Below are 12,934 nucleotides of genomic sequence, written 5' to 3' on the forward strand. Positions count from 1 at the left end.
ACTCGAATAACAAAAACTCAAAATGACCGAAGTACGACTTTGCGTTGTTTTGATTGAATTGTCAGTTCGAAAGTATCGAGCATCAAAGGAAAGTGGCGTCCGATTTAACATTCGGGTGCTTAAAATTCGAATCTGTACATTGGACATTTTTTGTATCGATGATAAAAAGGTGAAAAGGATAGATACTTGAACGATTGTTTTCACAATGCATTCAATGATTGAGATCTAATAGTGTGCATCCATAACCTCAATTTGTTTACATCGGTTACTTAGGACCTTTTCAAAAGTTACGCGAGAAATATTTTTATCTGAACTTTTCTAATACACTGTATCGAAAAATTGTCCGTATGACAATGATAAATAAATGATTGATCAAACATATGTAAGTAATCAATAGAACATTACATTCTGTCAAATATAAAAGGTACACCGGGGTAAGTTAAAACGATTTTTTCGAAGTTCAACTTGAAAGTTATCTTAAAAAATGAAAGTTATCTTAAAGTTATCTTCAAACGCGAACTATCATGAGTTTATTGTACGGTTTTGCTTCTCGAACTGATTCATGATACACTAAATTGAAGGAATTACACATAAACAATTGCAAAAAAGGGGTTTTGGTACACGTGAGATGTGAAAGAGTAGTCTGATATACGCAAAATGAACACCACATACTAGGAATTAATGTCCGAAACAATAACATCAAGAATACTATTTTAGACGCTTTCAGAGCCACTCAGAGTAGAGCCACTAATAAGGTTTATGGGATCATTCAAACATCCAAATATTACGTAACGCACCCAAAAAGAAAGGAGGAGATGGCTTGTGAAAACTTGTTTAGAAATAAATCCAACTAAATCTGAACATTTTTCTGCAAATGACCAATACATGTTACATGTTATGTTATGTAGAGAAGAGGGAGTCTAAATAGTAAAAAAAAATACATTACGTAATATTGAAACGACCCCTTGTTGAAAAATTAAAAAGTAAAATTGAAAAATAATTTTACTTTTATCATGTCTGTGTTTTCATAAATTATGTAGAACATACTGAGGAACGAAATATGAATGACCTTTTTTTTATTTATCATCATTCATTCATACAGCAATCACAGCAATGTTTCAAAAATAGTCGATTTTTACTGGTTTCAACTTACCCCAGAGTTGAAAAAAAATGGGGTGAGTTTCAATGCTCAGAGCTATACGGAAAAAGATTTTTCAGTTTAGTTTTCAAAACCACTACACTTGATTATCCCTGTTTGATTACCTAACGTGCGATTCTGGCGATATTTTTGGAAAATTCAGTGGACCGATTGAGTCTGCGCGCAAAAATGTTTGTTATGATTTCACGGACTGCCCCAGTGTACCTTACCGGAAATTTGTAGTTTTGAATCTTGCCGTTGAACATTTTTAAATTTTTAGTTTTTACTGTCGGTGATCTGAATATCAGTTATAAGCCTGAATATCAGTAAATTTCATCGCAATCAAGTGACTGAAGACATGCTTGAACGATCAAATTCTGATTCCACGTTCATCCAATGCATAATTACTGGCGACGAGGCATAGGTATGACTTCTTCAAGTTTCCAAAACTCAAATTACCGCTTCGTGGGACCCGTTTTAACGGCATTGAAGACACAAAAACGAATTCGCTGTGAGAACTGAAGGCGATTTATGCATATAGCTCTAAAAAGTGTTTCGAAGGGGCCAACTTTGCATGCGATAATATTAATCTAGATGATAAATGAAGCATTGTCTTCAAAACACAAATTTCCTATATGTATTTGACAGAATGTAAATTCATTTCTTCAAATAGTATAATATTTTCTGATATGAAACAATGCCAAATTAATTCTAATGATAGAGTTTCGCTGTAATTATGCTGTGCTTCAATTTCTTCAACTTGAAGCCTATTGGACTGCTGGGGTAAAGTTCTCCTCCTTATCTAATCTATTGGGTCAAGGTGATTGTAGAGGGAGCTAAAACATTGACTTCATTTCGATTCATCTTTGAAGGACGATTCTAACCGAATTCGCTTTTTGAATAAAGCCCAAACATGCCGAGATACTTCACTCGGACCATAGTTAATCTAACATGTTTTCGGTAGCGTTTTCACTGAAAGCACGCTAAACCATAACATTTTAAGACCCAATTTGCATGACACCCTAATGAATACGTCAGACTTAAAAACCTTGCGATAGCAGCATCTTTACTGATTCAAAATCTTTTCGATTTTTTTTGTTTCATATAACCAGAAAGGCTGGAATCGTGTACGCCATGGCACATTTTTTTTGAACCCTCTCATTCCATCAGCTTTTATCAATTCTAGTTATAATTTTTTTTTCTCCGCTCTGTTTTTATTTTATTGTTAAAAGATAGATGAACAAATAATGATATAATGGACATCAAAAATATTCTTTGTTTTATTTTTACGGAGCTCGGAAAACGTCCGAAATTCGTGTATCTACACTATAATACCCTCTTAAAACTTATACCTATCGTTTTCTCTTATTTTTAGATAAAATTTAAGATAAAATAGTTCCTTCCGTTCTATTCAAACCCGATAACCACCGCAATTTATCTTCAAGAAAAGACTATTTTCCCCAAAATATATACATTGAAGCCGCTTTTACGCAGTTGATACGTGCCGCGTAAGTTGCGCAATCCGCGTAATGAACTTATATTGACGAATTTCATGCCAACTCGATTGACCGTTGGCAGCACCATCTAGATAGCAGAGAAACTCTCAAAAAAATATATGAATAGCCCTTACAAATTCCAACAAGTCGTCCATACGTTGAAAGGTGGGCACTTTTACAGGGAAAAAGTTTTTCTAACAACAACTTCTTCATGTTTTCTTTGAAAAAAATACAACTAATCCTAATTTGGTTCAGAGTCACGATAGCGATATAATGTGTTCAACAAAGTTTTAGCTCTTATTAAAATATGAACTTTCATCAAAGACGTCAACTTTCAATCTTTTTTAGTTTCTAGAATATAAGCCATTTTTATAGTGAGACTCATGGAAAAATTATGTTTTACTCGTAACATTTTTATGTGTAAATTCTCGCGTTTGACATATTCTCGACATATTTCCAATTAAAAAAAAAAGTTACATAAACATAAATAATTTCCTACATTTCATTCGTGGACTAAAATTATGTAGGCCTAATAGATTTTGTGTTAAAAACTTTTGAAATGTTCAGTTTTTTCACTCTTTTTCGGAAAATCTTAATTTAATAAGTACGAGATCTACAAAATGTTGGTTTAGGAATGAAATATAGGAATATATTATTTCTTTCTTTAAAAAATATTTAACAAATTAAAAAAAAAAATTTCAAAGAAAAAAAATATTTTGAAAATTCTGGAAATATTTATATAAGTTCCACTTACAATTTCGAACAAGTCACCTATACATCGGAAGATGGGCACCTTTGCAGAGAAAAAGTTTTCCTAGCAACAACTTTTTCATGTTTTTTTTCGAAAAATTACTATTAACCCTCTACAACCCAATCCCGCCTTTAGACGGGCTTCGCGGATTTCCTTTTCAAATTATTCAGACATTATTTTCAATGTTCACCCCCACTAGAACGTCCTTAGAATATTTTCATCAATCACACATACACATTGGTTTTATGCTGATAGCTTTCTGCTAGGAGTATTTTATGTGGAAAGTCGGAAATTCGAGATAAAAGTGGAATAGGTTTTTCAGACAAATAAAAAATTTGGGTCTTAGAGGGTTAATGTTTGACTCGTAACATTTTTACGTATAAATTATCGTGATTTACATGTTCTGAAAACTTTTTTCTATTTAGAAACATGTCAAGAACATGTCAAATGCCAGAATTTACACACAAAAATGTCACGAGTAGAACATATTTTTTTCATCAGTCTTCTTTCAAAAATGCTTTATATTCTAGGAACTATGAAAGATATCAGGTTGACGTGTAAAATCAACAAAAGTGTAAAATTTTGTTGAATGCACTATATCGCTATCTTGACTTGAAATTAGGATTAGTTGTAATTTTTTCAAAGAAAACATGAAAAAGTAGTTCTTAGAAAAACTTTTTTTCAGTAAAAGTGCCCATCTTACAATGTATGAACGACTTCTTGGAAATTGTAAGGGCTATTCATATAATGTTGAGAATTTAAAAAAACCTTTCTGAGAAAAATGAATTTTAATTTTTGAAATATGTTTTTAGCGATTTTTTTTAATTGGCCTTTTTTAATGAAAATTTGAATAATTTCCTACATTTCAAACTTTGACCAGAGTTTTTTAGGTATCATAGCTCCTAAGTTATTTTTTTTTGTAAAAAATAAAAAAATGGCCCTTTCCAAAAAGTATTCTTATTCTTTTTTGAAAATTCAAGTATGCAAAGTTGCTTAAACGACCCATGTCTTTGAGAAGTTTGGATGAAATTCGTCAATAGGCCTGTGCACGCTTTGGGTACTCTATATAATACACTACTTTACGTCGTGAACCTTTCAACCTTTTTTACGCAAAACGTTTATCTTCGAATAACGGACTGGTATCAACCAAAGAACACAGAAATTGATCGTGATCGACCTCTCTCTTTCGCGCATTGGGCAAACAATCCCCCTTCCGCTTTTTTCCATGTTGTTTTCATATACCGCTCTTAGTGACCAAACAAGCTCACCTATTAACATAGACCCGCCTTGATGTTTTCTACGCTCTATCTGTATTGATTGTGACAGAGATGCCTGGGCCCTGGTGCGAGTCCATCACTTTCGTTTAGTCAAATGTGATCATACAGAAATAATTTCCTCCAGCGGCATTCATTTGTTATAACATGCTGCGAATCATGACATAAATGAGAACTTTGCTACGGTTAGCACTTCTCGATATACAAGCATGCGAACTAGAACGTCATGATCGCTTTCGGTGCGAAATCAATTACATCTCGCAGGCGCCGAAAATATGTTTAAGTTAAACAACGAGCAAACAAAAAAACATGTTGACAACAGTTAGGCCAGTTAGGAATCTAGGTTACACCAAAATACTTAAAAAAAGTTTGAAGTTTGAAGTATCCCCTCCTCTTCCTCGAGAAAATATGTCTCAATATGACCGCGAGTAATCGGTTTCGTATCCCATTCATCATATAATTAAGTAAAATTATTAAAATAATTAGTTTTGAAAAACATGGTTTAGAGTTTGGTTCTTTAAAACCTTTATAACTGAGCCTGTCAAAATAAGTGAATTAATAAAAAAAATGGAAAGGGCTTTCAATGCTTCGAATGTCACCAAAAATGTCCTTGAAATTTTTCCATTTGGAAAAATGGAAAAATTTGACGTCCAGTAGTTTAGGTGAAAACAACACATGATTTAGGACACAGCTGCAAATCCGAGCCAAAAATTGACTGATTTGTGACTCGGCGCATTGTTGAGTAGAAGGGCACAATTTTCGAAATTTTGTTATTCGAGTCAAATTCGGCGGATGCTGGCCATCAAGTGCTTCAAACGATTTCCCAGATGGAACAAACCCCTTACAGATAATAGTTTGAGTCCAAGGTTTTATAATTTAGAAAAAAAAAATGATAATTGATAGAAGTACCGGTGAGTTGCTTCGTTTTATTCGTTTTATTAATGCTTTATTCTGCAAAAATTGTTACAAATTTTATATTCAAAGTATTGTCCATCGCTAGTCTCAACTTTTTCCCATCTTTCTGGAAATTCACGGATTCTTTTGCGGAAATAACCGTCGATTTGTCGGCTAACCACGAATCGATCCAATTTTTGACTTCATCAAAATTGGAGAACTGTTGGTCGACCATGCCATGTTGCATCCATCGAAAAAGGCAGTAATCGGACGGAGCAATGTCTGGAGAATACGGCGGGTGGGATAGGACCTTCCATGCGGCCGAGCATTGCCGTGCTGCAAAATCACTTTATCGTGTCTGTTCAGTCCCTGAAGAGAGAGAAACATTGGTTCGCAAGTTTCACCCCACCTCCTTTTGGTGATTCTCCGGTCACCAGGTATAGCAGTCTAGCAGCAAGGATCACATGAGTATTTTTCCAACCGCAAAGCAGCAAACAACGAAAGAGAGAAGTGAAGCAAAACGTGTGTTTTTTGTCATTTGCCCAGTTAGTTCCTTCCGGAACTGATTCCCGAAAGTGTTTCCGCTGAGAACTTTAAGTTCAAGTGTCCAGAGGCACGTTTCCCCCAGTGAAACGGTGCACCATCCGACCAGAACCTCCGCTCTCAAGGCTATCGAATCAACAGTGTCTTTGCTCGTATTGTGGCCGCAAATTCTTATTTCGTTTGTGACGGATTTTGTTCGAGTAAAGCCTCCAATTCTTCATCTTCAAACTTTTTTGGTGGTCCGAAACGTTCTTCGTCTTCCAAGTCAAAATTACCACTTTCAAACCGTGCAAACCACGTCTGACACGTTCGCTCAGTTGGAGCATGGTCACCATAAACTTCCACCAAAATGTGATTACTTTCCGCAGCTTTTTTCTTCATATTGAAGTAATGAAGTAACACTCCCCGCAGAAACATTCTCGTTGGTACGAAATTCGATATGGAAAAAACTATGTTGTTTACGCTTCAACTTTTTGACATATACTGAAAAATATATACTGTTGTAAAACCGAAAAAACTTACCGGTACACCTAATACATATAATAATGATTGTTTGATTACTGGAAACAATATACTAGGAAATATAAATTTTTAAATAAATTTCAATAAACATGTTTGCATCTTATCATGTTTTCTCACTATTTCTGGAATATACATTTCACATTTTACAGCTCAAATAATGGTTCAAGAAGAAACCACAATAAAATTCTCCAAAAACAAACGATCCTGATCGATCCCATTTCCGGGAACAGCACACCGCGAACGGCTGCCAATTTTCCGTATGGTTCACAAATCATCTCCGATCCGTTTGCATCTTCCGCTCACGTAATGCGAACCAGGTTGTTGGAACATACTCCACCACACGACTCGCGACTCGTTCGAAGATAGATCGGAGTTTCCCCCGGTGCGTTGCAACGTTGCGTTGCGTTGCGTTACATCCCCCTGCTTATCCTTCTGGCACGTGCTCTAATTTATTTTTATTACATTCGTTGCTCATTTGAATTTAATAAATCACAAATATTGCCCACCAAGCGCCCCACCCACGCGCCTCCGGGATGATTAAGTGGTCGCGGATTATTTTTACCTCGTTTGGTCGGCGAAATATCTTCGCAGCACACATGTTGAACGTAACGTGTTTGTGTGTGCGCGATGCTTTTTCCTTCACGGTAGTTTTTAATGCTTCTCACGTAGCATACGGAAGCGAAATTTTCCATCATGAGCCTATATTTTTGTTCGTGTCAGAAATTGTGGAACGTGGAATGAAGATATGGGTTTCCTTCCGCTCGGAGGGTTCGATCAGTGAGGAACTGTTCCGTTACGGATTTTTTTTTTATTATGATAGGCGTAGATCATAATTTTATGAAAAAATAAAATAAGAATTGCTCGGAAGTTTTTCTCGGTTGACTAGGAAACTGGTATCCATTAAAAGCTTAGCTTAGTTATACTTATTCTTGAAACTGAAACTGTTATGTGAAAAACACAGTTTAATTTGAAATCAAACACACAAACACACACTCTTTAAAATCAAATAAAGCTACCTCACCCCTTTTTACTGTGTTCTTTTTCAGTTCTAAATCATCTATCTCTTATTAGGAAATACTTTGAGAAATTAGGATAAAACAATGAACGAATTTCATTCCAACTCGTCTTAGGAGTTGGCAGCACCATCTCAGATAACAGTGAAACGTTGTAGGTGTAAAGACATGGGTCATTGAAATAACTTTGCATACTTGAAATATTCGAAAAAGAATCAGACTATTTCTTGGATAAAGGCAATTTTTTTTCTTAATATTTCACAAAAAAAAATATAAATATATATATGTTTTGCTCGTAACATTTTTGTGTGTAAATTATCACGTTTGACATGTTCTTGACATGTGGAGGCGATCTGGCGTAGTGGTAACATCCATGCCTCTCACGCTAAAGGTCACGAGTTCAATTCTCACTCCCGACATTCTTCCAAAAATGGAAGTAAAAGTGACGAACCAACCAAATGAGTTGAAAATCACTATAATACAGATATAAAAAAAAAAAAAAAAAAAAAAAAAAAAAAAAAAAATTCTTGACATGTTTCTAAATAGAGAAAAGTTAGCAGAGCAATTAAAATGCGATAATTTATGCAAAAAAATGTAACGAGTTGAATATTGATAGTATTTTTTCAAAGAAAAACATGAAAAAGTTGTTCGAAAAACTTTGCCCCTGTAAAAGTGCCCATCTTCCAATGTGTGGACGACTTGTTGGAAATTTTGAGGGCTATTTATATCTATTTTTTTCAGAATTTTAAAAGCTTATGTTATCGAGAAAAATGAATTTTAATTTTCAAAATTTTTTTTCAATTAAATTTTTTTCCAAAAATTTTTTTGGTAATTTTCAATGAAAACCAAAATAATTTCCTACATTTCCTTCTTTGACCAAAATGTTGTACCAAACTGAAATGAGAACAATGAAGTTTGACTTCTCGCACACCGAGTGGACAAATGTGGGCTCCCATTCCAATCATAAAATCTACCAAGATGTATATATAGAATGTTGTGGGCCTGATAGATTTTTTGTAGGTTTCTTTTAAGGCTTTGAGTTTTTTCAACTTTTTTTTCGAAAAATTTTAATTTAAAAACTATAAGATTTACAAAAAGTTGGTCAGAGAATTAAATGTAGGAAATTACTTAGGTTTTCATTAAAAATTATCAAAGAATTTTTTGGTCAAAAAAAATTCAATGTAAAAAAAATTTGAAAATTAAAATTCATTTTTCTCGAAAAAATATGCTTTTAAAATTCTGAAAAAATTGATATACATAGCCCTTAAAATTTGAAACAAGTTTTCCATACATCAGACGTGGGCTCATTTACATGGAAAAAGATTTTCGAACAACAACTTTTTCATGTTTTTCTTTGAAAAAATGCTATTAATGTTCTATTCGTTACATTTTTATGTATAAATTATCGCAATTTGCATGATATGCTAACTTTTCTCTATTTAGAAACATGTCAAGGACATATCAAACGTGAGAATTTACACACACAAATGTTACGAGCAAAACATTATTTTTGACGTAGGACTACGTCTTTCATTTCTATACTGGGGTGTAAGTTCAAACTTTCGAAAACGAAAGCGTTACGCCGGAGAACGAGATTTTGAGCGTTAATAGCTCTTGAACAACTGAACGAAATAGTATGATAAACACTTCATTCGACAGATAAAATGACTACGCGTTATATGCTTGTTACTTTTTGATCCAAAAATTTGTTTCAATAGCCCTAAAATTACTTTCAAAACAGGCTATTGAAATCAAAGCAAACGGTATATAAGCGAGTGCCGCTCGGAAATCCACTCAGTTATAATTGCGCAACGATTGAGGTACGATCGCTGGAATGGATGGATGTTTCCCTAACACAGACTTCAAAACCATGGAGCCAGGGGAAATCAACATTGCAAAACAGATTCAAGCTGCGGGTACTTTTGTACTCGCTTGCGTATCTGGAAACTGAATGTTTCCCTAACACAGACTTCGAAACCATGTAGCCTGGGGGAAATCAACATTGCAAAACAGATTCAAGCTGCGGGCACTTTCGTACTCGCATGCGTTTCTGGAAATCGGAATATTTCCTAACACAGATTCCAAAACCATGGAGCCAGGGGAAATTGCAATAGAAAATTAGATGCAAGCAGCGAGTACTAGTGTACTCGGATTGACTATGGATTTTATATGGCATGATATGGTGTAGTGGATATGATCTAAGTGGATATTATGTTACATATCGAAGAAATCACATTTATAAAAGCAGCGTTAGAAAATTATTTGTTTACGAATGCTGCAATCGATCGTCGTTATTGGGAAGTTGGAATTGTTGGGAAGGGGGTCTTATTTTCGTTATGTAATTCCGAGGAGGAATCCATTCCTTCTCAAGCGTTAATAATCCTGCTCCGGATCAACGATGATTCCTATTGTCGGGGCTTGGGGAGTGTGTACTATTTGCGCTGGGTATTTCCGAGGAGATGCGATTCCCCCTTCGAACGTTAATAATTTTTTTTTCCGGCTAAACGAAGTGGTATGATAATCACTTTATTCGAAAGATGAAACGTCTAAGATTTATATGCTTGTTACTTGTTGATTGCCAAGTCAACGTTAGTCCTACGTCCACCTTGCGGTTATATCAATGATATAACCCACTTCTAGTTTTTTCAGGAGTCTTCATACAAAAATGACTTATATTCCAAAAATTATAAAAGATGGAAAGTTGATGTCTTCGACAAAAGTTTTTACTTTAACAAGATCAAAAACTTTGTCGAATACATTATATCGCTATCTTGACTTTAAACAAAATTAAGATAAGTTGTATTTTTCAAAAAAAAACCTGAAAAAGTTGTTGTTAGAAAAACTTTTTCCCTGTAAAAGTGTCCATCTTCCGATGTATGGACGACTTGTTGGAAATTTTAAGGGCTATTCATACATATATTTTTGGGAATTTAAAAAAAAAAGTTTTTGAGAAAAATGTATTTTAATTTTAAGAATAACTTTTTTCAGCGAATTTTTTTTCCAAAAAATGTTTGGTATTTTTTGTGAAACAATTTCCTGCATTTCATCCTTTGACATGAATTTTGTAGCTATCATAGTTTTTATGTTAGAAATTTTTGTAAAAAATTAAGAATAAAAAATTGGATTTTTCCAAAAAGTAGTCTAATTATTTTTCGAATATTTCAAGTATGCAAAGTTGCTTAAATGACCCATGTCTTTACACCCACTACGTTTCACTGCTATCTGGAATAGTGCTGCCATCGGCCAGTCGAGTTAGCATGAAATTCGTCGATGATGAAATGAGAATAAGTGTGTTTCAACTGTAGCCAAATAATTTTTTTCCTCTCTCTGTTGGGAACAGTGATAGGATACATCGGACACAAAGCTTCACAATACACAATTCAAAATAATTACTAAATTACTATATTTACAATTATGTTCTTGCCTATTATCCTCAACAGCCAGATTCTTCACACGCCAAAATATAATTGATGTGAAGACGCCTCATTAACACTTCGATTGATTATGTCTTTGCGTCGAAAACATCGTTGCGCACTCTCCACGCGTTTGAACTGCTACTCAAGTTCACTCAACTCATGAAACCTGTACTTATATTTCAATTTAAGAATCACCACCCGAAAACAGAACTAGATTTGTGCGAGTTCAAGCACCTTGAGATGATTTGATTGATTGATAGGTACATGATTCAATCATATGAATTATACTCACGAAAATACTCGTAGAAGCCATCCTGGCGTAGAACTTTAGTCGGAATATGCTTCTCCAGACGGTTCCTATCACGCTGTCCGGTCGTTTTCGCGTGCTTGAATTCCAAGTGTATCTTATCGCCGTCGATGTATTTCTGTTAAAGATAGAAAAAAGATAGAAACAGATCAACATACCTAAAAAATCTCATTAAATCCGGCTTTGCAATAACAAACGGATCAAGTTGCTAACTATCTTCAAACTTCTCACCCATTCTCATTCATTGTCCGCAGACGACGAGGATGAAAAATTTCGCACCGAGAGGAAGAATAGAAGGAATTTATGAGATCGCCATCGCCGTCCGGACGTCCCACCCGTCAAGCTTCCGTTAAATGATATATTGAACCGACAATGGACACAATATTTTCCCGTTCTTTTTGGATGTATGGGGCGACGTGGTCTAGTACAGAACCCCCACCCCGCCCACGCCACCGTGTTCCACGGGCCTCACTCCAAACACACCTGTTGGCTGACGGCACTTCCCACACTCCGGGGGCTCCTCGGTGAAAGACGACTCGTTTATGGTTTCATACTGCCTGGCTTCCGGTGCTTAAAGATACCCGTTGAAGCTGGAGCTGGCTGAGACTGACGGCGGTGGGTTAAGGTAGAGTTGCTAACACGAAGTATGTTGAATGTTTCTACATGACAGCAAAAGCATAGTTTTGCACTTGAGGCGGAGGAATTTCTCGTATTTTGAATTTAGAATTTTGTTTGGTTTGAAAACATTAATTACAACAAGCGGAGTTTCGATTATTTACTTTTTGAAGAGTTAACTAAACACCACCACACTTAGTGATGGCTGTCAAGATTGTGAAGATAGATATGTACATCTTCCACTGTTGTTCTATCAAAATCTCATGAATAACAGAATAACAATATATAGGAATATTAAAAAAAAACGATTATTATTTTTTAGTACATACTGTTGGACCCATTGAAACCCCACGGACATACTTGTCCGTATGTATTAAGTTGTCCAAAAAGTTCTTACCGGTTTAAAAAATCATTTTGCCATCTTACATCTTATTGCCTATCTTACTAGATGTTTTGGGCCAGGACCGTTGCCCTTATTTCGTCGAATTCATCGACCGGTTGCTCGGTTTCTCGGTTAAAGTTCATACTAAAGAACTTCTTCAAAACGGTAAAAGCATGTTGCAGATGGAGATGCGATCAATTAAAGCGATTCTCGGAACCAAGCTGGTTTTAGATATCTGTAGTCAATCTGCTAATTCACGTGTCTTGCACCAAGGATTTTTCTTGACCAGTATCTCGAACCAATCTGGTCATTATCGGTTCAAACTTTCCGAACATCCCAGTATCAACGGATTGATACATGAATAAATAAAAGCAGATAAAATATCACCAAAGGCTACACAACACATTGTTCTCGAGCAAGCATCGGTACTTTTGAGTTGCTGAGAAATTCCACAATGACCAGATGATTTCACGCATGCAATACCACACGTGCCACGAACTGGTATGCGCAATCGAGGTTTTACATGATCTAATGCAAGTACGAACACGGGTAAAACGGGTCGCATTCTTGCTGCATAATTTTA

At 35.2% G+C, this 12,934-nt stretch overlaps 1 protein-coding gene across 8 annotated transcripts in view; it reads right to left on the reverse strand.

Moving 5' to 3' along the window:
- The window catches only part of LOC129763075 (phospholipase A1 3-like), a 101,222-nt gene that overhangs the window by 57,549 nt on the left and 30,739 nt on the right, over positions 1 to 12,934 (reverse strand). For all 8 annotated transcript variants that reach the window (XM_055761828.1, XM_055761831.1, XM_055761829.1 and 5 more), the window contains one exon: positions 11,340 to 11,472. In XM_055761828.1, coding sequence (XP_055617803.1) covers positions 11,340 to 11,472 — 133 coding nt within the window. The remainder of the gene's footprint in view (positions 1 to 11,339; positions 11,473 to 12,934) is intronic.

Source organism: Toxorhynchites rutilus, chromosome 1 (assembly GCF_029784135.1).
Source record: "Toxorhynchites rutilus septentrionalis strain SRP chromosome 1, ASM2978413v1, whole genome shotgun sequence".
Classification (NCBI taxonomy): Eukaryota; Metazoa; Arthropoda; class Insecta; order Diptera; family Culicidae; genus Toxorhynchites; species Toxorhynchites rutilus.